Source organism: Sphaerodactylus townsendi, linkage group LG03 (genome assembly GCF_021028975.2).
Source record: "Sphaerodactylus townsendi isolate TG3544 linkage group LG03, MPM_Stown_v2.3, whole genome shotgun sequence".
In the NCBI taxonomy this organism is placed as follows: domain Eukaryota; kingdom Metazoa; phylum Chordata; class Lepidosauria; order Squamata; family Sphaerodactylidae; genus Sphaerodactylus; species Sphaerodactylus townsendi.
In genome coordinates this window covers 87,648,220-87,674,272 of record NC_059427.1, presented here as the reverse complement: position 1 = coordinate 87,674,272, position 26,053 = coordinate 87,648,220, and the positions used below count along the sequence as shown (strand labels likewise).

The following is a 26,053-nucleotide window of genomic DNA, read 5'->3' as shown; positions in this document are numbered from 1 at the left end:
CACTTTGAGACTTCTTTACAGGAAAGAAAAACAGAGTATAAAAACCAACTCTTCTTCCCCTTTATTCAAAAGGCCAACTAACACTTTTTTCCTGATAGCAATGTCAAGAACACTGGCATGTAATCTCTGTGACAAATTTGAAGATTTTCTCCCTATGAGCTGCCTGCTAACCAGCTAACGGTTTCATAATTTCTGTGATTACAAAAGTATGTTTTTTCCCCTAACACGTCTGCTCTAGTGTGGTGTAGCAGTTAAGAGCAATGGACTCTAATCTGGAGAACTGATGTTGGTTCCCCACCCCTCCACATGAGTGGTGTACTGTTATCAGATGAACTGGATTTGTTTCACTGCTTCTACACATGAAGCTTGCTGGGTGACCTTGTGCTTGTCACAGTTCTCTCAGAACTCTCAGCCCCACCTACCTCACTGGTTGTCTGTTGTGGGGAGGGGAAGGGAGGGATTTTGTAAGCTGCTTTGAGGCTCCATACGGGAGAGAAAGGTGTACAAATCCCAACTCTCCTCCTTTTTCTTCTGATTGTATTTCCTTCATTAGGCACTTTGATAAAAGGATTTGACTGTAATGCATAGTGATATTATAGATGTTGTAGTACAGGAATAATTGACTCAATTTTTGACCAGTGGACTACTGTGTTATATCAACACATTTCTAAGTGCCAGAACCAAGGTACAGTTTGATACAGGATCTGGAGAACTGGTCCCAAGGAAACAAGATAAAGGACACAATTAAAATTCCCCTTCATTGTTCTGTTAATTTGTTTCTTAGCAGAACATATATGCACTTACAGATATTTTAGGTTTGAGACATACATGGAACTTGCAAGCCTAATCACCTCTTCCTGGATGGGCTGTTAATGTTACTAGATCAAGGCTTGTGGGAGTTTCAGAGTAAGGATATCATACGGCACAGAAAAATGTAATTTCTTCTCAGAAAAATCAAATTAATCTTATGCAGAAATAAAAATATCATGAACTTAGATGAAACATCTAAAGAAGTTCTTTCTCAGCGTCTGAATAGGAAATATTGATGATATTTCTCCATTTCCTCAGGAAAATTGAGCAATCCCAAACAGAAAGTGATGAGGATATCCCCCTTTCAGCATTCCTCAGATGCTGGAATTGATTAACTGGTCTTGTGTATAAAGTACTTAATGTCTTGAGTAAAGATTTTAACCAGGCCTAATCACAGCATACTTGCTGTCAAAATCATGTAGTGATCCTGTTATAAAAGTGTTTGTGGTTGATTATATCTCATTGGAAATGGCTCCACAGGACTATTCACACTTTTGCTCTGTGGCTTGTTTTTTTCCCCCCCTCCCATTATAGTGTTCCATGCCTTCCTGCATCACAGCCTTCCACGTAACATGCGCCTTTGAACGCAATCTGGACATGCGGACACTTTTAGCAGAGAATGATGAAGTGAAGTTCAAGTCGTTCTGTCTTGAGCACAGCAGCAATGCTATTAAGCCCCCAGATCAGGTACGGACAGAGGCAGATCAAGGCAGATTAGACATGGAGAAGGTGACACTGAGAAAGCAGAAGCTCCAACAGCTGGAGGAAGACTTTTATGATCTTGTGAAGCCCTCAGAGGTGGCTGAGAACCTTGATATGGCTGAGTGGCTAGTTGACTTTGTCTATCAGTACTGGAAGATGAAGCGGAAAGCCAATTACAACAAACCCTTGATGATGCCCAAAACGGACGAGGTGGACAATTTGGCTCAGCAAGAACAGGATGTGCTATACCGACGCTTGAAGCTTTTCACACACCTCAGGCAGGATCTTGAAAGGGTAAGTAGAATTGTTTAGTAATATTCCTTGTTACACTTCCTTCCAAGACAACAGGCAGTTCTTGACTTCCATTGACCAGGTGAAGTTTCCCTAAAAGTCACTTGCTTTTTGCAATCCCCGGGTATCACTTTAGTTGTGATGATTGATTTCCATGTGTATTTTTGTTGCTGTTTAAATCAGTCACAAATATTCAGTCAGGTACAGTGGGTCAACAAGTTGCAACTGACTGACTTGAAGCAAGAGATAAGCAGGGAAGGTTTTACATCATCTTCCTTGGCATATCAACCCCAGTCTTCAGGTGCTAACCATGATAGACCGTATTTAGCTCCAGAGCTCTGATAAAATGAAGGTGGCATCATACATATATCACATTATAAACATGAAGAATGAAAGCATTCAGTCTGTCCATTTTGTTTTCCAGTAGCTTAATGAGTATATTTCTTTTTCTTTTTCAAAATGGTAATAGGCAATCTACTGTCTGTTCTAGGTCAATAAAACTGGATCTAGTCTATGGTGATAGGTGTGCCTTTAAGTAAAAATATGCTGGCATGGCTGGAGGACTTGGCAGAAAAGTCAAAAAAACAAATATCGATTGTTGTTCCATAGTGTAATGGAGGCGCCCCACCACAAACCTTTGGCTCTTCCTAAATAAGTTATATGCACTTTTTAGGATGGTGTGGAACGATCTCTCTTCTCTTATAAAGTTATTCTGTGTTTCTTCTTTTGTCATTAGTTTTAACAGCAGGAATGAGCTTGTACAGTAGGTGAAATTAGGGAATGCTTTGCCATCACCCTTTTACAGGATTGGCCGATGTTGGTGAAGTCACTCACAATAACAAATTACCATGATCAAGTGTCCTTTCTTTCCTCTTGGTTTCCTCCTGCTGTGCTTAGTGCAGGCTGTGCTGCTGTGTGCAAGACAGTAAAAGGAGATTTATTAGAATCTTGCTCTCTCAAGTGCCACACTGCCATGCCTCTTGGATTCTTGTAAATTTCTCTTTTATTAGCTGTGCTCACACTAAAAAAATGCTGGCAGAATCAACCATGAAGCTACAGAAAGTATAAGAAACAGGAACAAACTTGGTACTGAATAAACAACTCCAGACATAGAAGAGACCAAACAAATTGCCCAGCGAAATAAGTATCCAGACTTGTTCAGGGAGGAGGACTGGATGGTAGGTTTAAAGCATAGTGTGTGGGCAAGGAAGCTACAAAGAAACAGGAAAAGGACACAAGTAGGAAATGTGGGCATGAATGTACAAATAGATACACCCAGATAAAGACTGTTTCAAGTGCTGTGATACTGCCTTAATTATATTGAGCTCAAAGCCGAGGCTTTGGAAGGTTCAAATATGCTGCAGGTGGCTAGGCCTATCCTGAGCTGAGAAAGAATATTGGAGATGAAGAATCAAAGCATGTTACAAATGCAGCACATTCACCAATTTAACTATCTTCACCCCTGCTTTATGTATTTGTACTAAAATATATAGCCTGCTTTTCTACTGAAAATAGTACTCAGCAACACTTCTTTAATAGGGCTGGAATTTTTGAGCACTTTAGAGAGTCATGTGCAGTGCTCTTGGCAATATTCCACATCTAGGTGATGAGGCTACCAGTTTTCTTCTAAAGAGCTTCACATGCAAAGATTTCTTTTAAAAATGTTGTTATATTTATAGGACTGTTGGAGCTTCCAATGGATTTAATACCAGCTTTTGTCACATTCTTAACAGCACGTGCATCTTGATCAAAACATCGTAAAAATGTGATACACTTAACAGTGCAATCCTATACAGTTTCTCCAGTCTAAGCCCATTAAAATGAATGAGTTTAGACTAGAGTAACTCTCTTTAGGATTAGAGCGTTAATATCCAGTTCAGTGGTGTGAAACATTGCTGTTTATCCATCCTGTTAGAATTAAAAAGAATAACTACCTGCCTTATACTGGTTACTTAGCATTTTATCCCTTTGCCTACTATGGTCAGAAAACAGAGCTGGTAGAAGATTGCTCCTTTTCTGCAGACTCCCAGCACATATAGTTAAGGAGGAGGAGGAGGAGGAGGAGTTTGGATTTCTATCCCCCCTTTCTCTCCTGTAGGAGACTCAAAGGGGCTTACAATCTCCTTGCCCTTCCCCCCTCACAACAAACACCCTGTGAGGTAGGTGGGGCTGAGAGAGCTCCGAAAAGCTGTGACTAACCCAAGGTCACCCAGCTGGCGTGTGTGGGAGTGCACAGGCTAATCTGAATTCCCCAAATAAGCCTCCACAGCTCAGGAGGCAGAGCTGGGAATCAAACCCCTGTTCCTCCAGATCAGAGTGCACCTGCTCTTAGCCACTACACCACTGCTGCTCCTAAGCATGTTGGCTTGTCTAAAATACAGGTACAAGAAAACTACCTTAACATTACAGGAGTAAGGAGTTATCACCAGTCTATAGTGTTGTTGTAAAGCATTGGTTTCCTTTTTTCATCTCCTGATTATTTTTTTGTCCAAAGGCCTTGGAGTCTTGTTTGTGGCCCAATCCCTTCTTTTGTTTTCCTTGCTTGTTTCCAACCTTTTATTTCCATTTAGTTTCATATCATCCTCCGTATTTTTCTCACCTTATCTTTCCAGTCACTTATGCTACCTGTTCCAGATCAGCCAGTTTGGACTGTGTGTGTCCATCTTTGCTGCAGGGGCCTCTCTTGTTCTGCTTTCTAGTCCTGAGGGAGGATTGTCTAAAGGAGGAGGTCCCTGGTGGTTAGATGCAGTTACAGGCATTGAAGTTGAGAAATATCAGGTTACGAAAGTGTAATCATGGGGCAAGGTATTCTCTAAAACCATTACCTTTTTTTCATATGGTGACCCACAAGTTCAAATTTACTTTTGGGTGACCCATCCACATCTGAGGTTTTTTGGTGCAGTAGGCAAACTATTACCCTGGCACCCTTCTATTCCAGTATTCTGTTTTTCTGTAGTGCCCGACCAGGTATTTTTGAGAAACTAACAAACATTACACAAAAAGTACAGCTGCCCCCATTATGAGCCCCAAGCAAGTGGAAGATCATTTCCTCCTCTTCTGACAGCTGGGCAGAGCATGAGTTTAAGGATGTGCTCTCAGAGTGTGCTGGGTTAAAAAAATACATGAAGATGGCAAATGGCAGTGAAGAGGTTGGAAGCAAGGGACTTGGTGAAGTACATCTCTCACAGCATGGAGAGGGCAGTGAAGCAATGCAGGGCAGATGGGAGGCAGCCGGGCTCAAGCCCCCCGAGAATTTCTTGGGGGGACACAGGAAGAATCTCCACCGCAATTGATTTAGCCTGGTAGGGGAGGGAGAAAAGTGGCCCATGTTCCACCTCCTCCATGCTCCCACAAGCCTATGGTTGCTTTAAAATTTAAGATTAACTTACTTCCAGGTGAGTGACGCTACAACCCAAAGGAGAAGTGGGGGTACCCTTCCTGGTCTATCCTTGACCCCAGTCTCCTTCCATCTGCAAAGCTGCTCATTTGGAAGTAAATTAATCTTAATTTTAAAGCAACCAGAGGCTTTTTTTGCATCCGGGGGGGGGGGGCATGTGGGTGACCTTCCCTCCCACTGCAACTTTCTCCCTTGCCCCTTTCTCTCTCCCTCATTTCTCTCTCCCCCTTTCTCTCTCTCACCAGTTTCTCTCCGTTTCCCCCTTTCTCTCCCTTTTACTGATTATTTCTCTTCTCTCTCCCTTTCCTCTGATTCTCTTTCTTCATTTCTCTTTCCCTCCCTCCTTCCTTTCTTCCCCCCTCTTTCTCTTTTCCTCCTTTCTCTCTGGGGGGAGGATACAATACCGCATAGTAATGTATGAGAACAAGATCTTGGGGTATGGGTGGACAATAAGTTAAATATGAGCAGTCAGTGGGATGCAGTGACAAAAATAACTAATGCAGTCTTGGGATGTGGCAATATGGGCATAACATCCAGATTGCAGGAGGTTGGGGAGGTACAGTTTGAGAGCTTGCCTGGGCTCCATTTCCTGTAGACACGCCCCTAATGCAGGGGACTGGGCAAGAAGTTGGGCTGCTGAAGGAGTAGCACCAAGGCAGACCCATGCGCTCACACACACACACACCTCTTTGAATCCTCCTCTGGTTTTTCCATGGCATACCAAACAGCTTCCATCTACTCTCCAGCCTCTCCCCCACCCCTTTCAGCTACTACTAGAAATTACTAGAAGTGAGGTGGCTTTGTTTCCACTCATTATTTTTGCTATGATGCATTCTCTCAATTTATTGGTGTAAGACCATAGCAGAGGTGAATTCAATATATGAAACTTGTTCACATGAGCATATTATTTCTTTTGAATTAGCTTGTCAAGTCATTGTTCTGACCCATTGATAACCAGATCGTATGAATACTCTTTAGTGGACTTTGCTCCTTAGCTATCAGGTATGGAACTGTAGTTCTGCAAAATAATTATGTTGTAGGAGGCAGACCTATTAGTTCTGGATTGCATTCAGGTCTCTTATTTTCTGGTCTGCTGCACTACATATAGGAACCTGTTGCTTCAGCAATGGGACAACCCACTGAAAGTTGTGACAACTACAACTGCCAACTTTTAAAATGAAATAAAATTCAAATTATGTCTTCATAAGATGATTGGTGTTTGACCCTGACTGCATGCAGCAAATTTTATTAACCTAATCATTTCATACCTTAATGGGCATTTGTCTATAATGAACAAAACTCCAGCAAATCTTCTTGACATGCAAACTCAGCTCCCTTTGGTGAGCTGCACTTATTGGTTCCAGAAGGCTGATCTGTACAAGATTTTTTTCTGGCATATTAGGACTTGCTGAGACATTCGTAGTCATATTTTCCATTTGCTTTTGAGTACTTTTAATAGTAAATTGACATCTTTTGCACCAGTTTGTACAGTACTGTACTCCAAGTCCTTTTTGAAAAAAAATAAGGCAAAGGTGGTAAATGTTTCCATTCTCAAGTCTCTCTGCCCTGTTTCTTTAATTCTTTCTCTCTGCCTCTTTAATTATCTCAGTTACATGCCATTGTTTTATTTGCCTAGTCTGTTATTTGCAGTTCAGATCTTGAAAGCTTGCTGTCGATGTAATCCATGCATTAATTCATAAGTAAAGATGGAATAAGTCCAGATCGTTTGACAGGTGCATACACTTGATTCCTCTGTTGCAATAAGAAATGCAATAGAGAGATGCTTATCTGTGATAAGCAGTGACTTTAATTATTTTGGTAGAAGAGGAAGAAGAGTTTGAATTTATATCCCACCTTTCTCTCCTGAAAGGAGTCTCAAGGTAGCTTACAAGCTCCTTTTCCCTTCCTCTCCCCACAACAGACGCCTTGTGAGGTGGGTGGGGCTGAGAGAATTCTGAAGAACTGACTAGCCCAAGATCACACAGCAGGCTTCATGGGTAGGAGTGGGGAAACAAATCCAGTTCACCAGGTAAGAGTCCATTGCTCATGTGGAGGAGTGGGGAATCAAACCAGGTTCTCCTGATTAGAGTTCACCTGCCAGACAGAAAGGTTGTTTTTTGTTTGAATTAAATGTTTCTCACTGGATAGAACAACACAACAAACCTTTAGAGCCCTGACAGATACCAGGAATTGAAAATAAATTTAGTAAAATCAGAATTGTTAATGTTAAAGCTGATAAGAACTTACAAAGAACTTACAAATAAATCTATTTTTAAGGAGATCCATGGGCATTGGAGCCTATCAAGGTTACTATTATGTTCACTGGCTAGAAGTAGCTGTCCAGGGTCTCAGGCAGAAAAAAGGTCTTTACCTTTATTCTTTCAACTTAAACATGTCAGGAACTGAACCTGAGATCTTCTGTTTGCAAAGTATGTGCTCTACCATGGCCCCAATGCAAGGTAGTTTGAAGTCCACTCACAATTAAGCTGCAAGAGCAAAAAGAATAAAAAATACTGATTATTTTAATGAATGAATTTAAAAGATGTCTTGCACATGGTTGCAATTGTTTCTGAATGAGTAGTGCTTAAAATGCCTTTGCTATCCAAGTTGTTATACTTATTTCAAGCGACGCTGATAGGAATTCTTAGAGAACAGCTGCTGCGCGTGGCAAAATACCTTGGTTTAATTCATTTGGCATAATAACAAAATAAAGGGAAAACACACACACAACCGTGAGAAAGCCAGTTACGCAGGAAAGACATTCACTTCCAGATTTATGATTATGTTATTTTGCATTTCAGCTACACCACCTAATTAATTTAGTCAGAGTTCTAGAAAATAAACAGTAGGTCAAGTTGAAAGTTATTGAATGTTGTCAGTGCCCATGCAAAGTGGTAATATTTCTCCTGCCTTCAAAACATACTCAGCCCCTAGTGTAGTAGTTTTCCATCCTTAACAATGAAGCTATGAAGTAAGTAGAAAAGTAAATGAGCTTCTGGAGTTTTACCTCTTACCTTGTTTAACCATCATTTAGGTTTTGATAGGGGAAAGTTATTACATGGTGACAGCAAATAAAGGTACAAAATATTGGGTTTCCTGACTCCAATAGCCCTGTATGGTAGCTTGGTAAGAGGTGGATAATAAAGGGAACTGAGCTACTCTGGCTAAAGACATGTCTGGAAGAGATAGGACACAATGTTTGAAAAGGGTCACAGTTTTCTACCTATTAAAGGGAGACAGATGGGTAGCAAATTCTGAGCACCCTTCTGAAGTACCTAGATCTGTGCGAAGAGAGGTTAATAGCTGGAGGCGGAGTGCTTTGGGGGTGGATCACAGATAAGTTATCCCATTCCTTGATATCAGTATCTAGAGGTACAAACTTTATTAACTCAGAGAACTTAGAAAATGTCTCTAGAGGGGTGGTTCTCAAATTTTGCATTCTATGATGCCTGCTTTGATTTTTGTGGACTGCTAAATATGCAGCAAATTGCATATGTCGAAACGCTGGTAGATCAAGTGGGCCATTGACATGATTGCTCTTGAGTTCCTTCATCTAGCCTCTAGAGTCCATCTGCCCCCACTGTTTAACAGAGATCTGCGGGCAATGAAACAGGAGGGACAACTGCTAGAATGCAGGTGATTGAAATCACTCTGCCGATCTGACTGGTTGGAGCCCATGCTCAGGCCTATCAAATGGTGGTGTGGGCAGCAAAGAAAGCATACTTCTCTGCCATCATTGCATCCTCTAGTAGCCATCCAACCAAATTGTTCTGGCTATCCTCCAATCAGGGGGTTGGAGCTAGAACACCCCTGGAGATCTGCTTCAACACTTTCGGGATGAAGTTGCCCATATTCGCACGGGATTGGATGACACTGTTGAGCAATGGAGGCATCCAGAGAACCACTTGGTCAGGTTGTGATGGATCGGTTTCAGTTTTTGTGGACAAGTTATATGCAGGAATGCAACTTACCACTTGTCTCTTGGATCCTTGCTCACCTTGGCTAATTTGATTGAGCCGAGGGGGCTGGCTAAGTGGGTGCAGAGTGTTTTTAATGCCTCTTTGAGGAAGGGGGTGGTGCTGGCAACCCTTAAGGAGGTGGCGGTTTGCCTTCTTCTGATGAGGCTCTCCCTGGATCCTAAAGTCCTGGACAATTATTGTCCAGTAGCCAGCATCCCCTTCTTAGGGAAGGTCCTGGAGACAGTGGTGGCTGCCCACCTGCAAGCACCCTTGGAGGAAGCTGGTTATCTAGATTCATTTCAGTTTCAGGCAGGAGAAACTGCCTTGGTCGGCCATATGGATGACCTGTACTGGGAGAGGGTCAGAAGGAATACCTCTCTGTTGATTCTTCTGGCTCTCTCGGCAGCTTGTGATACCATCAATCATTGTATCTTCTTGGAGCAGCTCCAGGAATTGAATCTGGGGGGCACTGTTCTTCAGTGGTTCTTGTCCTTTCTCCAGGGGCAGGCTCCAGAGAGTAGCAGTGGGGGGGGTTCATGCTCTCCCCCCTGGGAGCTCTGTTGTGGGGTGCCTCAGGGCTCAGCTCTATCCCTCCTCCAATTTAATATATATATGGTACTGCTGGGTGAGGTCAGCAGGAAGTTTGGAGTTGGGTTCCATCAGTAGCCTGACGACACCCAGCTCTACTTCTCTGTTCCATTTGAATCAGGGGAGGCCCTTCATGTACTGGATGCTTGCCTGGAAGTGGTGATGGACTGGATGAGGACCAATAAACTGAAGTTGAATCCAGATAAGACAGGAATGCTGTAGGTACTGCGACCCTGAGTCTAGGAGATCACAAGGTGCTGGATGGGGAGGTGTTGCCTCTGATGGACTAGGTGCTAGATCTGGGGGGTGTTCTTGAACTCAGCCCTATCCCTGGAATCACAGGTGGCAGCGGTGGCCAAAAGTGCCTACCAGCAGTTCCGGCTAGTTCACTGGCTTTGCCCATATTAGGACAGAGAGGTCCAGGCCACAGTTCTTCCCACTCTGGTAACCTTTGACTCTGCCATGCACTCTACACTCTACACCTTGACGATGGTCTGGAAGCTGGAGCAGAATGCAGAAGCCAGACTACTGAAGGGATAATCAGGCTAAGGTCATGTAACAGTCTTGAAAGACCTGCACTGGCTCCCCATTCGCTATTAGGCCCAATTCATGGTCTTGGCATTGATGTTCAAAGCCCTAAATGGCTTGGATCACACCTATCTGAAGGAGTGGTTACACCCATATGAACCTGCCTGAGCACTGAGGTCGAGTGGTTGGGCTCTCCAGGAGTCTCTTCCCTCACTGAGGTGTGGCGGAGGGAGTACACAGGAGGGTTTTCTCCATGGCCAGCCCCAGATTATAGAACAGCCTCCCCATGGAAATTCGCCAGGGACTGACACTTTATGGGTTTGTGTTTCTGGTGAAGTCCTTTCTATTCACCCAGACCTTTGGAGTTTGACCCTCTGATGTTCCCTCTGGAGGCTGCTAGTGTGGGGTGGGAGAAGGTATGTGAGTGTATATTAATATGGTTTTATGATTGTTTTATATGTTGATGTTTTTATTGTTTTTTAGTTGTTTTTGATCTTGTAAGTCTGTTTGAGATCTCTGTGTAGGGCAGGGTATAAATTGAATGAATGAATGAATGAATGAATGAATGAATGAATGAATGAATGAATGAATGAATGAATGAATGAATGAATGAATGAATGAATGAATGAATGAATGAATGAATGAATGAATGAATGAATGAATGAATGAATGAATGAATGAATGAATGAATGAATGAATGAATGAATACATCCCATGGTGGCTTCTGTTCCAGATTGGAGGAAAGTCAGCATACTAAGGCCCGCACATGCAGAATAATGCACTTTCAACACACTTTGCAGCTGTGCAGAATAGCAAAAATCCACTTGCAAACAATTGTGAAAGTAGATTGAAAGTGCATTATTTTGCATGTGTGGAAGGAGCCTAACAGGAGAATGCCTTTGAGGACATTCTTCGACTTTTATCAGCTGTAAAGAAGAATTCTTTGAGACATAAGACTATTTACATCGTTAAAGGTAAGATGCAGGTGACTTGTTCCTGGAAAAAACCCTACCTAAACCAAATCGTACATGGCTAGCCATGTTCTTTGCATAATGGGTTGGACAATCTTGGGCAAGCCATGCTCTGTAGTCCCCTCCTTTAAAAAAAACATGTTATATTGTTCTGTTGGGCACTTGCCATTTATTTCAGTGAAAAATTAGATAACTTCCTACTTGATTTTCCCCTTGTGTTGAAAATAGTAATAAATTATTTCCTGAAATAAGATATTGTAAAGTATGTTTATATTGAAGGCATCAGTTCTTCCAAGAAGAAATAGAGAAAGACAAATATGGCATTATCTGGTTTCCCATGGGGGGATTCCTTTTTTAGATTGGCAGCTATATACTTTTTCCCCACCAAATTTCTTGCTCTCTTGCCCCAAAGAACAAACACTTCCATAACTTCTGTGAAACATGAATATATAGATTTTTTTTCTTTCAGTCAGCTGTGTCTGCAGCAAGGATAGGTCAATACACTTAGCTGTTTGGAAACAACTCCTGCTGCAAAAACCAGATGAGTTGCTATACTACTAAAGAACAAATGGTGACAGTTTATACTCCTGTTCCTTAACCCATTGCACATTGTAGTTATATCTGTCAGCATGTTATCAGAGTCAAAGGAAGTTTGAGTACTTTTTGGAGTTTCTAGAACTGCTGTCTTTGGAGTGTACAAATTGCCTTGAAGGACAGAGCCAGAAATCATAGAACAGAAAGACTTTATGAAGTTAAATAAGGGCTCAGGTTAAGCAGTGAAATGTGATGTTCTGACGACCCAGACTACCACTCACGTGTTTAATATTCGCTAGTAAGCTCCTTTTAAATGTTGTTCTACAGGTTAGAAATCTCTGTTACATGGTGACAAGGCGAGAGAAAATGAAGCACTCCATTTGCAAACTCCAGGAACAGATCTTCCATCTCCAGATGAAGCTTATTGAGAAGGATCTTTACCCAGGTAACTACCTTGCTGAGGCTTAGAAAGCCTGGTGTTATAAATGAGTTTATTTGCATTGTTATCAGTACTGTCCAAGGACCTAATTAACATTGTTGCTATTTTTCACAATGGTTTATTTTTAATAGCCTTTGAAAATGGAGGCCTAGGCAAGAGCCACTCTTTAAAATCTGTTGACTCCAAGACCTTCTGGATTTCTTGGGAAATATGTTCTTATGTGGATAACTAACTCTCAGCTCAGATTCAGACCAGTAGTCAGGGAGGGGAGGGGAGGGGAGAAGAGACAGAGTCTTGTGATCACTCTGGCTGCCTAGTCTGTTTTTGCAGGATAGCCAAACAGCAAGCCTTCCCTCACAGAGACTCTTTTACCTTTAAAGCCTCCACCATCATCCATGAAGTTGGGGTTAGTATTCAGTTGCCAGTCTTTAGCAGCAGTAAGAACGTATTTGCAGCCTTACTGGCAGGTGTCAAGGGGGCAGTGTTGGAAGCAGAGGGATGCTGGGTTCAGCAAATACATGCTGGTTGCCATATTTTAGTTCACTAAATCCAGGTAATCCAACCTGTATGTTATGCAGTTTCACAGTTAAAATACTAAACACACACACACGCTTAAGGTTGTAGTAGTTAGCCTTAGTAGAAATTGAAAATCCTCATTAGATGCAGTCCTAGGAGTAAGCACCAGTGAATAACCTGAGCTTTGCTTCTGAGAAGACCTGTTTATGATTGCTCTCAAGCAGATCAAAATTTCAGTACTAGAAAAAGTGAGTTTAACTTTGCCTGTTTTCCCATTCACTCATTTCATGTTGCAGTAAAAAGAAGAAGAGTTTGGATTTAACCCCCCCCCCTTTCTCTCCTGTAAAGAGACTCGAAGGGGCTTACAATCTCCTTTCCTTTCCCCCCACACACAACAAACAGTGGGTGGGGCTGAGAGAGCTCCAAAGAACTGTGACTAGCCCAATGTCACCCAGCTGGTGTGTGTTGGAGTGCAAAGGCTAATCTAGTTCCCCAGATAAGCCTCTACAGCTCAAGTGGCAGAGCAGGGAATCAAACCCAGTTCTCCAGATTAGAACGCACCTGCTCTTAATCACTACGCCACTGCTGCGTAGTGTTAATGTAATACCCTGTGCCAGCACTGGTTTTTACTGACCCATTGGATAGTATTACATCATGATATTTATTAAGCAGACTATGTTTTGTGGGGAGTTTGCCATTGCCTTCCCAGTAGGGAAAAGAACAAAAAACAGGCACACTGCCTTTATTTCTCTACTATGGCTGATTGAAAATGGAGGAGAACAATTTAGGTTGGAAAATTACCTCAAGGGAAAAAGAGTTAAGCCCTCCCCACCACTACCTTTCTCCTTCCTGCAACTCCAAGACAACTCAGCACTTCTGGAGATTCAGTCACAGATTTCCAGTGCAATAACTAGTTTTTCCCTCAGGCTTTCTTTTTCCCTCTCTGAATCCCAGCATCATATTATGGCTTGTCTCTACAACACTGACCTTTTGGGCCCTGTTCACCTGACTCAGGTTGCACACTAAGTATCCCTTCTGGATTAAACATACTTAGATAATTATCCTCAATGAGAAGATGTGTCTGTGATTCAGTCAACTGCTCCTTGTTATGTAAATAAGCATTTTGGGAAAGGAGAATATTTACTTGTTCTGGTTGACTGGGAAAATAGGTTGGTGGGTGCACTCTTGTCTTGCATAGTGACTTGAACATCTTTTGGAAAATCGCATAAAATTTGTCTGTGAAAGCAACGTGGTTTGTCAGTGGTGAAAATTAAGACACTTTCTTAGCAGCGTGATTTTTGTTGCCTGGATGCCTTGAAGGTCAGTCTAAGCAGCAGTTTACAAGTCGGTTCTAAAATGAAAAGGTGGGATTACATGTCTATATGGCACTCATGCTGATTGATTCCAGACCTATAGAGATCACTTTTGATTACTCAGTTAGTTATGTTTATTTCCTTGTCTTTCCAAGATAGGATCACGGTGCTGAAAATAAGTTCTGTTTCTAAGTGCTGCTAAGCTTGCACAAAATTAAACCTTACATTATGCAGTGATATAATTGAATATTGTACATTTAAACCAGTAGGTAATATTTACGCATTCATCTCTGAGTCTGGCTGTCTCATAGGCCTATCTCTACCTGGTCTCTAATATAGGACAGGGGATTTACTTCAGAAATATAGGCAATTTCATCAAAGAGTGATGAGGAAGAAGTTCTTCTTTTCTAACCAATGTCACTTTCACAAAACATGTTTTGATGTTAGGAGTATTACCACTCAAGCTAGCTCATGTATTCAGTTATTAGTCATTTGTAACTCCTTTCCTGAACTTCCAGATTAATACCATTACCTTCAGAGTGACTGCTTTGAAACAATCCACCAGTAACTACCAAAGGCCTAGTCTACCCACATTTCAGAAGCTGCAGCTGTTTCTAAAGAGTTCAGGAGTTGTGTCTCATTTCCATCTGTTAATGAATAAAATGGTACCTGTTTGTCATAGGCAACAAGGTACCTTCTGAACACATACCAAACAATCTTCTAATTGTTAGTAGAAACATTAGGTCAATCCCTTTAATTTCATAATGTACATGAGAGTCTGATGCTTTGGCTTATTGCTGGTCATAATTACTCTGTAGGCAGAAGGGAAATTGCTAGAAATACAATTTAGTTGATGGTTAAATAATGGATTGCACCTCGTGGATTGTCTGCTGACAGCACAGGGAAAACAGGCAATCATGTCCAGTTCCCCTTGTGATTCCCTCACTCCCTCAGCCTTCATGAGTTTTTGTCTGTGAGACTACTCTGAGGCCAAGAAACTAATTTTGAGGGATCATAGAAGCCTTCTGGGGGAACAGGAAGGCAGCCACATTTGCCCACAGAACATACATAGAATATAGCCCATTATTTTTAATGTGCTTTTCCCCTTCATTCTTGTCCTCCTGTTTTCATTGCTATTGCCAATCTTGGCCTTCAGTTCTACGTGTTAGAGGTTTTTAATGGCAGCACCTGTTTCATTGGCATGTTTACTAGCAGTTGAATTGGCTTCTTGGCAACTACCTCTGGCTCCGTTAAGGATCAAAGGTTAAACTGCTGGCTGGTTGTTGTTTGCTTCTTGGTGCTTTTAGCTTTATCTGTAAATTCATTTGCTGTATCTATTAATAGGGAGTGTCTTTCAGTGAATGCACACAACAGTTGGATTATTTTTAATAATATGGACTCAGTCAGGTTTTTCCCCTCACACACAGATGGTCATCCAGAGTGTGTATCTGTTAAGTCTGCATCTTACACAGTTCTTCCCCACCTTTTTTTTCATCCCCGCAACAAGAGCACAGGGCCCAATATTCAAATCTATGTAACATTTTCCTGAGAAGCAGCATCTGGCTTTTTGGCAGAGTTCTCGGCAATTGTTATGTTTGTGGAGCCGTGGAGCCTCCTCAGAAGTCATCATGTGATGGGTTTCTTTAGGACTGTCTAGACTGCATTCTTATCTGCTCAGAGGTTTTCCCGGACTTGAATTATGAGGCCCAGAATGTTTGCATTGAAAATCAGTGGCTCAAAATCTCCTGTTACAGGATCATGTATGGTCACGTTGAGATTGTAGAGCCAAATTAAATGTTCCCTCAAATTTACCAGGTTGTTAAACCCAACAGTGTTGGGCAGGTTATACTGTAAGTACCGTTGAAACAAATGCAGCCACAAAAGACCTGATCCAGTTTTGCTGGGCCTGCAAGGCGGAGATGTTCCTCAAGGCCTTTGGTTGAGGACAGTAATTGTTTATGTGACCTACATGGTTTACATCATATGCTGACCTGGATTGTGGGACCCTTTTGCTGTCTGCCATCCATCCTGTTTATCATCTAGTCTCTCCACCTCATCAGCCCCCAGATGACTATCTGGGCTGATGACAGCTATTGCATCACTACCACTACTCCCTGATTCTATGTGGGTTTTTTTATTTTGATATTTAATCTGGGGGCAGTTGCTTTTAATTAAGTGTTTTAGAGGAAATTAAGGGTATTTATAGTTATGGTTTTTAACAAGTTTAAATTATACTAAATTTATCATTGTGAGCTGTCCTGACCCCTCAGTGTGGGGGGAAAGTGGGACAGAAGTATAAACAATGAGCGAGCAGATGATATACAAGTGTTTGGTTAAGTCCAATTATGTGTAGCCAGATTGCCTGAGCAGCCGTCAGAATATTCATGCTATAAAAGCTGTATGTATTTAATGTACTTGAAAATTTGTTGTGCATAGAATATATGACACTAATAAATATCTCATTTTGGGAGTGAGGGAGTTCCACAGCCCCTTGTTTACCCTACTCATCCTGTTCCAGGTTCTCCTTGCCAGGGAAGTCCTCCTTATTCCATCTATGTCTCTTTCAGCTACTGGCGTATGGGCGGCCACCCTCCCCCACCATGACCAAACAATAATTTTTTTTACCAGCTCACAAAACACCTCCCATTCCCATCAAAACATACATGGCTGTCTACCCACCAACTCTTTTCCTAATTACCTAATCACAACCACCCTATGAGGTAGGTTGTTAGCCTGAGAAACAACTCCAAGCCAGTGCAAGTAGGTATTAAGCATGTAAATCTCACAAATCACCCCCAGCAAAACATTTACCAAACAAATGTCACATCATCTCTCACAAAACACCTCCAGTGGAATCCACCTCCAAACAGCATCACTTTCAATGGTGTTTAAACTAGGGAGCTCAGATTCTTCTTTTAAATCTACCTTAAAGGGAGAATCTGGGGTCCCCGGGTTAAAACAAAATTGAAAGTGATGCTGTTTGGGGGTGGATTCTCCCCCACCCTGAAACAGCATCACTTTTGAGGGTTGGAGATTCAGAGGAAACAAATAGCAGATTCAGCTGGAATCTGGGCAAATTTGGGCACATTCAGACAAAAATTGTCCGATTATGTCCTGCCCAAAAATGAACAAATGCGAATGCAAGGTATTTGGGTTGGGGGGGGTGTATTTTTGGTGTTTTTTCGGCCTTCAGGGAGTGCATTTTTAAAGCTAGTGGCACCATGATGTCAGGACATCATCCAGAGACTGCTTTGATGATACCACCCGAGTGTGGTGATGTTTGGTTAAGGGGCAGCAAAGTTATGGATGCCCAAATGGAATGCCCCCATCCCCACTGTTTTCAATGGGAGCTAACCTGAGATGGGGGCTACTCATTTGAGGGACCATAACTTTGGTCCCCCTGAACATAACTTCACCAAACCTGGGTGGCATTATAAGAATAGTTAACAGATGATACCCTGACATTTTGATGTCACTAGCTTTAAAAATACATCCCTTCCAGGCACCCCAAGAAATTTGCCCAAGATTCTTTGTTTTGCAATGACTTTGCTCCATTGTAGCTAATGAGGAATTTCTGAGGCAGGCTGCACATTTTGAAGATAGAGGCGCCAGACTTTCAAGGTGGCTCCAAGAGGCCTTGAGTAATAGCATCCAATCTTGGTGAGCTTTGCTTCCGGGCAGGGCGGGGGGGTTGAGAGAGTTCTGAAAGAACTCAGCCCACAGGCTTTCATGTACAGGAGCGGGGAAACAAAATAAGCCTTTTGGGGGCCCATAAAATTGAACCCCCAGAAGAAAAGGTCTCCAAACCTGGATGCTATTACCAGGAGGCCCTCCTGGAGCCACCCTGAAAGTCTGGTGCCTCTATCTTCAAAAATGTGCAGCCTGCCTACACACTCAAAAATTCCCCATTGGCTACAATGGAGCAAAGTCACTGCAAAACAAAGAATCTTGAGCAAAGCCCTCTTGGGAGTGCTCTGAAAGAAGGTGTATTTTTAAAGCTAGTGACACCAAATTTTCAGGGTATCATCTGTTAGCTATTATTATGATGCCATCCAAGTTTGGTGAAGTTATGTTCAGGGGGACCAAAGTTATGGTCCCTCAAATGGGTAGCCCCCATCTCAGGTTAGCTCCCATTGAAAACAATGGGGATGGGGCACCCCCTTTGGGGGTCCATAACTTTGCTGCCCCTGAACCAAACATCACCAAATATGGGTGGTATCATCAGGACAGTCTCTGGATGGTACCCTGAAATTTTGGTGCAGATAGCCTTAAAAATGCGCCCCCTGCAGGCCGGAACGTGAAAAAACACTTTAAAATTTAAAAACACACAAACGACCCTGAAATGTTGACGCCCCCCCCCACGTGACCAAATGGGGGGCGCCCGGGGACATAGGGTATCCCCTGTCCCTAGGCAGGAATGCCACTGGTTTAATCTATGAAGAAGGAAATTTGAGTTGATTTCCATACTGGCCTTTGGATTTTAGATTTTTTTTTAACATACCACATTTGGATTAAAAGTCTGATGTGTTGTTATGTGCCCGGTTGGAAAGCTTGTCCCCACCTGCTAATGTAGTGGTTGTTTCTGCCCAAACAGACAATCAAGGATAATGTTGAAGCCATACATTTGATTCACAGGGCAGCTTCCATACCAACTTCATAATCAGTCAGGATGTTTGGGTGCAGGTGGCTTTTTAAAAGTAGTTTATACCTTATTCCAAATTGTTTGTGTTTGCCATTATAGACTTATAGATTTTATAGACTTTGAGCTGACAGGAGCAAAGCTGTCTTTTCTGTTTCACCTTAAGTTGAGGTTTGATTGTTCAATTCTGGAGATACAGAGGTCTACAAAAGGACTCCTTCTATCGAGAGATAAACCTGACACCAAAGAAGCTGATCTATCTCTGAGGAGGAGGGCATGTTGAAGCTTGGGTGGTTCTCACTGACCATTCAGGGAGGCAAGACTAATCAAAGTTCTTCCTGTCTCACAGGTGGGAATCTGCTGAGCCCAGTTACTTTTTCCTTATATCAACTAATTTTCTTTCTCTAACCAACTTACCACTTGTTTTGTCAGAAAGACAGCTCAATCTTCTAGATTTTCCCCTGGTCTCCTTCTCTAGTGCCTGCCTTTCCTTTTTGTCCTATTGTCCTCCCCACCCTTCCCCCCGGTGAAGTCTGTAGCTCAGAGGAGCCCAGCAGGAACAGTTTTCTATCTGGTGGAATGTTCTATCAAACCAGACCTAGGCCCTGCAGGACTTGTCTCAGTTCTGCAGGGCCTGTAAGATGGAGCTATTCTACCAGGGCTATAGTTGAAGACAGCAACATCACCCTCCATCATCACTGGCCTCTCTGTCCCCATTCCTTTCTTTCATTATTTCTCTTCATTTTCCTAGTTAGAGTGGACTTTAGGGCACTATAGTATTTAATATTGTAACTGGGTTGTAACTGGATTGACTGTGAGCTGCCCTAAGCCTGCGGTAGGGAAGAGTGACATGCAAATTAAATAATAAATAAATAAAGATGTAGAAACAGGGCTACTGTCTTCTCTGCTTCTATGAGGTGATGTGGTTCTCAAAAGCCTTAAACATAGCAAAAGAGGGACCAAGCTAAATCATGCAGATAATAGGGGAAGAGCAGAGTCTATACTTACATACACAATAAATGTATCACCCTAGCACAGCCTCTTTTGCCTACAGTATTTGCTTTTAAAGAGTCATTTTTCCTATCTAAAGTACTCCAGCCAGTCCAATAGGGGCAAACATTTAAATCCTGCATGCCTTATTGTTTTCCTGCAAACTCCTCCCACCCCAGTCCCTTGCTCCAGCATTAGACCAAGATAATTTTTGAAAAATTCACACACACACACACACACACACACACAAACCCCAAAGCCCCTCTGATCATTTGGAAATGGTGGCCAGAGGCGTAGAAAAAACTGCCATTGGGTGAACTGGGGAAGGCAAGCAGGAGTAACAAAACTCGGATAAACAATTATGCATCTATATCGAAGGAAAGATAAGCTGACTCAAAGGCAGAATGCATAAACGTGAGGCAGAAGGCAAGGCAGAGTGTATAAATGGCCAGACAAAGCAAATGAAGGAGACATTGATGCTAAAAATGCAAGAGGCAAGCTGCATCTCTGAAAAATGGCATGAAAAGGGCCTCAGTGGAGCAAACAGTTCCAATGGCTACTAGTTTGGCCCAGAATGGCTACAATGAGCCAACTGTTGGAGATGGACGAGGTTACAAGTGTTAATGTATTACCACCACCCCACTCCTGAGATTGCAGGAGGGCATGCATCCTACTCCATTGAGATCATGGAGGCTGTCAGGATGGCCCTAAGGGAAGAGTTGCATCACATTCAGATGCTCTCCTCCCCCATCATCCAGGGGATCACATTGACACCCCCCAGTAGTATAGTATATACTACTATGTCTTGGTACAGGCTTAAGGAGGGACAGAATGTCCCCTAGAAGGAGACCTCCAGACAGTTGCTCACCAAAGCAGCTTGGAAGGCCTCATGCTCAGGTGTTTGTCTTGACCATTTCCCAGGTAACACCTCACCTTTTTCCTTATTTGAAAATGGAGTGTTCTCATCTGAGGATGAACCCACAGTGGAAGAACAGCAAACTATGCTATTTAATGGGAAAGAATACATCAGGAACAGTCACTAGTCATCTTCGTGGCCCCAGAGTGGCCTTGCAGTTCCATGCAGCTCCATGCCGCCTCCAGCAGCAGATTCCACCACCACCACCACCACCACCACCCCCCTTTGGATGGGGCTGTAAATCACAAATATCAGCCTTGTTTCAAGAGGAAATAGCAGTTTTACTAGGAACTATAGACACAATTCAAGACTATCTTTGTTCTAAGTTTCATTCTGAAGATAGGTAACCCCATTAAAGATTCTGTTTAAGTGACATACAGTGACTGGATGTCACTGTAAAAAGTGACTGGACTTTTTTGGTTTGTGGGATTTGGTCACTTTTTCCCTTTGAGACTTATCTAAGAAGTTGATTCTGATACATAGCAGCCTGTACCGACATTCACTATGTAGACCTATAAAGTCATGTTCATATTTACAATGTGTTTGGATAAATAACTGTTCTTTCCCTGGGAGCGAAATATTTTGCAGATCATTCTGTAATCCCAGTGGTCACAGAGGCTATTAAATGACCTCCAAAAATGCATGAGTTATATTTCACTCTGTTTGATCTGTAGCCCAGAGAACTTTGCTTCCAAAATAAATCTGCTTTCTTGGAAATGTGCTTAAAGTGGCCTTTCTTAGTGTCACTTGTGGTCACTTTGGAGGTCTGGCTCTAGAAAGATGAAGTTATGGAAATTCTTTCAAGCTTGTCTTATGTACAAATAAGAAAAATATATTCATATAATTCCAAAAAATAGGGATTGTGAACTATTAGGGGCTGCTTCCAATGTTACCTAATTAAGTCAGAATAGTCTTGTAAATCCCTTGTTGAAAAAAATAATGCTATAATGCTGAAAGTGTTTATAAATGTGATTGTATCCAAGAACGACTCTCGTTTAGATGCTTCAGGATCCACTGCTACATTAATTCCTTCTGGGGGCTAGAGCAAAAGGCTGTCTTGTAAAGCATATGGGAACTGCTCACATGCAATTTACAAGGGGCCAGTGGTGGCTCCCGCTCCTTCCCCATGTGCTTGCCTGTTTGCACTTTTCCCAGCACACTTGATGGCTCCTCAACTCCTTCCTCCGACCAACGGCCACTCCACTCTCTGCTCCCCTGGCTGAAGCAATGCGGCGGGGGTTAGGGGGAGTCAGCACCTCCAGCTCCTCCCTACCTATTGTGCCACCTTGTCAATGGATGTGTATGTGAGTCCCACTGACTGCCTTAGGAGAGGCACGGAAGGCTGCATCAGAGCAGATAGATTCACCAGACTCTTCTTTCCCTCCCCCCTGCTGGTAAATTGCTGATCCTCTGTTTGGATTTTTAAAAATCAACTGATTTTTCTGTAGACCTGGGGTGTAGGGACATACCTACAATAAATAGGGCCTAGGGCAAGCAGTGAAACTGCGCGCACGCACACACACACAGAGACGTGTAGTGTGGCTTCTGGCACTCCCATTTAACGCTTTATCTCTCTTACACCCCACTGCTCACAACCATTAGAATCCAGTGAGCCCTCTCTGAGGGAGAAGCAATAGAGAGGGAGTGATTCCCCTTTCTACCCTCTCTCCTCTCCCCTTTTTAGTCTCCCCCTTTTTATCCACCATGCTCTGAGACTGGATATCTTGCCAGCTACCTGAGAATCTATGTGAAGGGCTGCATGACCCCTTTGCCTCGGAGCCCCACGCTGGTTTTCCTCTGGCTTCTACCGGCTACTTTCCAGTGAACTCTCTTTGCTCTGGGTGCTACAGCAGCTGTTGTGCTATTCTGGTTGCTCTACTGGGGGTGGGGGGGGGGGAGGAGCCTCAGGCAGGAAGCAGCACCCAAAACCGCCAGGTTGCTGCTGTTGGTGGGGCTATATTGCAGCTTCAGCTCCCTCTTCAGCCTGACCTGTGACTTTTTCCTCACCACTGACTTTCTGGCCTGCGAGGGGCAGGAGAGGGAGGGATGGGGCAGCCAGCAAAATGCACACACACACACACCCCATGTGATGCATGCGAGTGATGCCTGGGTCCCTCAACCTCATCTAGATCTACATCTGCTGGGGGATTCCCCCAGCTTGTAAAAAAAAAAACCCCCAAAACCCTTCCCTTCTCTTTATATGCCTCCAATTTGCAAATGGGGTTATGTTGACTATTAAGATAAGTTGGTTCCTTTCCTGGGTTGCTACTTACCTAGCTTTAGATGACAGGGGCAACTGAAGATGGGATTAAGTGTGGACAGGTAGGGTCATATGGGAATAGTTAGTTCTTCAGATGTACTGGCCCAAGCTATACAGGGCTTTAAAGGTTTTTTTAAATTATAAAGGTTTCTTCTTTTGTAAAAGACATAGCATGTAATTAGACTTTCATGGCTCCTAAAAAGGGTTCAGTGTGGCCAAGAAGACACATTAATTAGTGATTTTAAGTGATATTGGCTCCTTTTCACCACTAAACTCTTTTGACAGATGGTCCTTTGAGAATTCATAGATAGAAGATCTATCTATAACTCTTAGCCAGGATGACTTAAGTGGAGCTTCTGTAGTCTGATAGTCCTGACCTGGGTAGCCCAGAGTAGCTTGATCTCGTCAGAGCTCAGAAACTAAGCAGAGTCACCCTGGACAGTATTTGGATGGGAGACTTCCAAGGAATACTTAGGGTCATGACACGGAGGCAGGTAATAGCAAACCATCCCTGAACCTCTCTTGCCTGGAAACCCTACCAGGGGTCAGTACAAGTCAGATGTGACTTGATGGCAAAAGAGGGGGGTCAGAGGTAAAAAGTAGAACAGTAAGTAGAAAGCGGTTGCTTTCATGCTTATCTTATGGTCTTCCCAGAGACATATGTTTGGCAATTGCTTAAAGTGGGCTATCTTTTCTGATCCAGCAAAGCAGTTTGTAAGTTCTAAGGCAGGGGTCTTCAAACTATGGCCCTCCAGATGTTCATGGACTACAATTCCCATCAGCCCCTACCAGCATGGCCAAGTGGTAGGGCTCATGGGAACTGTAGTCTATGAACATCTGGAGGGCCATAGTTTGAAGATCCCTGTTCTAAGGCATTTCAATCATATGGCTTAAGCTCGCTGATACCTCAAGCCTCCTGGGTAGCCATGCTAATTCTCATTCTGCTCTCTTCTAGTCTGTGTAGGAGATTGGGACTAACTTGCTGAGGGTCAGTTTTCTTGAAGAGTAATCAGACAGTAGGGCTTTTTCATTCAAGATTTGTAGACAAAGTATGTTTTCTCTGGAGGCTTCTCTGGCATAGGTAATATATAAGAGAGTCAGAAGGAAATGTCACTTACAAACTCTAGACTAGAAGGAAAGATGTAAAATCTGGCTGTGATTTCACTCCTTCGTGTTCCAGAATTCATATCCCATTACTCAAACAGACAAAAAAATTAAGTCCCTTCTCTAAGGGGATGGCCACAGTTTTAGATTTTGCCATATTCAGGTCCGAGGTCTAGGAATTGCCTCATGAAATGTTTTTTCTTTAGCCTTTATTTGGCATAAAGCCTCATGAAATTAACCAGTTTTGATTCTGAGAACAAGAAAGGGTTGAATAATGAACAAATGAGGCATTATCAGCCCCCATAAAGTGGGGCTCCTAATAGTAATTAATGTGCTGGAAAAAAGACCACTGTGGACCATTCATTACTCAGTATACATCATAAGACTTTTATGTCTGCACTCAATTCCTGGACACAAGGGAAGGCAAGGTTTGCTCTTTATTTTGGCCGATTAGACAAAAACAATGAAATCACTTCATCAGCAAGTAGTTACTCTATGGATTATCACTCTAGCAGATAGGCATTATTTGGAATTGCAAGCCTACATGGTATGAGTAGCCTTTGGAAATTAGATGCACATCCCCAGCACCTACTGAATTCAATAGGATACATACCACATCTTATAGAAGGCAATAGTAGTTTGAATATTGTCACATGTCATAGCATCCTTTCCCAATAGAACACTGTTTTTCAAAATGACCCAAGATTTCTCTCTACCCTCTTTCATTTTCTCGTTACATGATAGGGAAAGCGTCTGTCTCATTTATCACAGGGCCACTATAGTTATTAATTATTCTGTGCCATCACAGTTAATGAACTAGCCCTTGGTGGAATACATTTGACAGCTTTTGGAAGGTTGTCCTCATAAAGCAGAGCTTGATGGTTTATTCTGCCACCGATGAATAATCATTTCAGCAAGCAGTACCAGTTAAAGCTGGAAGGAGCTGCTAGATAAAATGCCCAACTTTTCTATCTGTCTTCTGTGAACTGAAAAGTAAACACCTAGCTGTCAGGCTTTGAAATGCAGCTGTTGTTTTTGACAGGCTTCCTTTTCAGAAAGAGTAACATTCATATCACTGTTTGGAAGCATTGCTCTGTCTAAACAAAGCCATATATTTTGTTTGTTAATTCAAGTGAAAAATGAGTCTGCCCTTCTCCAGTTAGCTGGCAGGAATTGAGCAAACCTTAGTTTTGCATTTCTTTCTTCCTGGAAGTCAGTTCAGTGCTTAAGAGAGAGGAAAAAAATAGGTGATTGGCATGTCTGAAAATGGAAATCCTCTATACAACAATTATATTGGTTTATTAAGTAGTTATAAAATAATTAATTGGTTTAGACCAATATGTCCATCAAGCCAATTTTTCTTTCTCTAAGAGCGGCTAGTTCTGGAGATATAAAATAAGTTTTTATCAGCATGGCCTATTGATGTGTACCACGAGTTGGCTCTTGTATTTTGCTCTTGGTAGTTTTATCTCTGAAGATTGGTTAGAAGTACTTCACTAGCAAGGAAAATGTCTAAGAGTGGATAACTTATCCAACTGTTGCCTACTACCACTATACCATGAAAACAGATAGACACTACTTGGGATGTTGGGATGTCTGTATGCCTGCATTGTTTTTGATATATCTGTCACTATCTATCCATGAAGAGTAATCATATACATTTTTATTCCACTGTCACCATAATACTTAAAACCCTGGTTCGACCAGAAGTTCTTTCAGCGAGGGAAGGGAATTATGGGAAGCAAGCTATCAGCTGTTTAAGATCCAGGCAGAACATTTGTCTCCCTCCTGTTGCATAAACTTAATGCCTTGATGTGGCCACAAATTTCAGCCTTTTGGTATGAGCTGAAGGGCAAGGAGTATGTGGTTTGCAGCCTGTGTCCTTGATGGACAGTGCTGGTGGATAACAAAGCAGACTGTGGTATTTTGTATAATTTTCATTTTTGATTCCTCTTGTGTACTGTTTTTTATTTCAGTTGCATTGGTATTTTTGTAAGTTATTTTGGGACTTCATTGAGAAGAAAAGCGGAATAATAAATATTCTAAATAATTACATTCCTATACAAAATTTTACATCCCATTTTTAACTTTATCAG

At 42.4% G+C, this 26,053-nt stretch overlaps 1 protein-coding gene across 5 annotated transcripts in view; it reads left to right on the top strand.

The window, feature by feature from the left end:
- Positions 1–26,053, top strand: part of JADE2 (jade family PHD finger 2) — a 214,308-nt gene that overhangs the window by 177,196 nt on the left and 11,059 nt on the right. For all 5 annotated transcript variants that reach the window (XM_048487860.1, XM_048487863.1, XM_048487862.1 and 2 more), the window contains exons 9-10: positions 1,345–1,806; positions 12,108–12,225. In XM_048487860.1, coding sequence (XP_048343817.1) covers positions 1,345–1,806; positions 12,108–12,225 — 580 coding nt within the window. The remainder of the gene's footprint in view (positions 1–1,344; positions 1,807–12,107; positions 12,226–26,053) is intronic.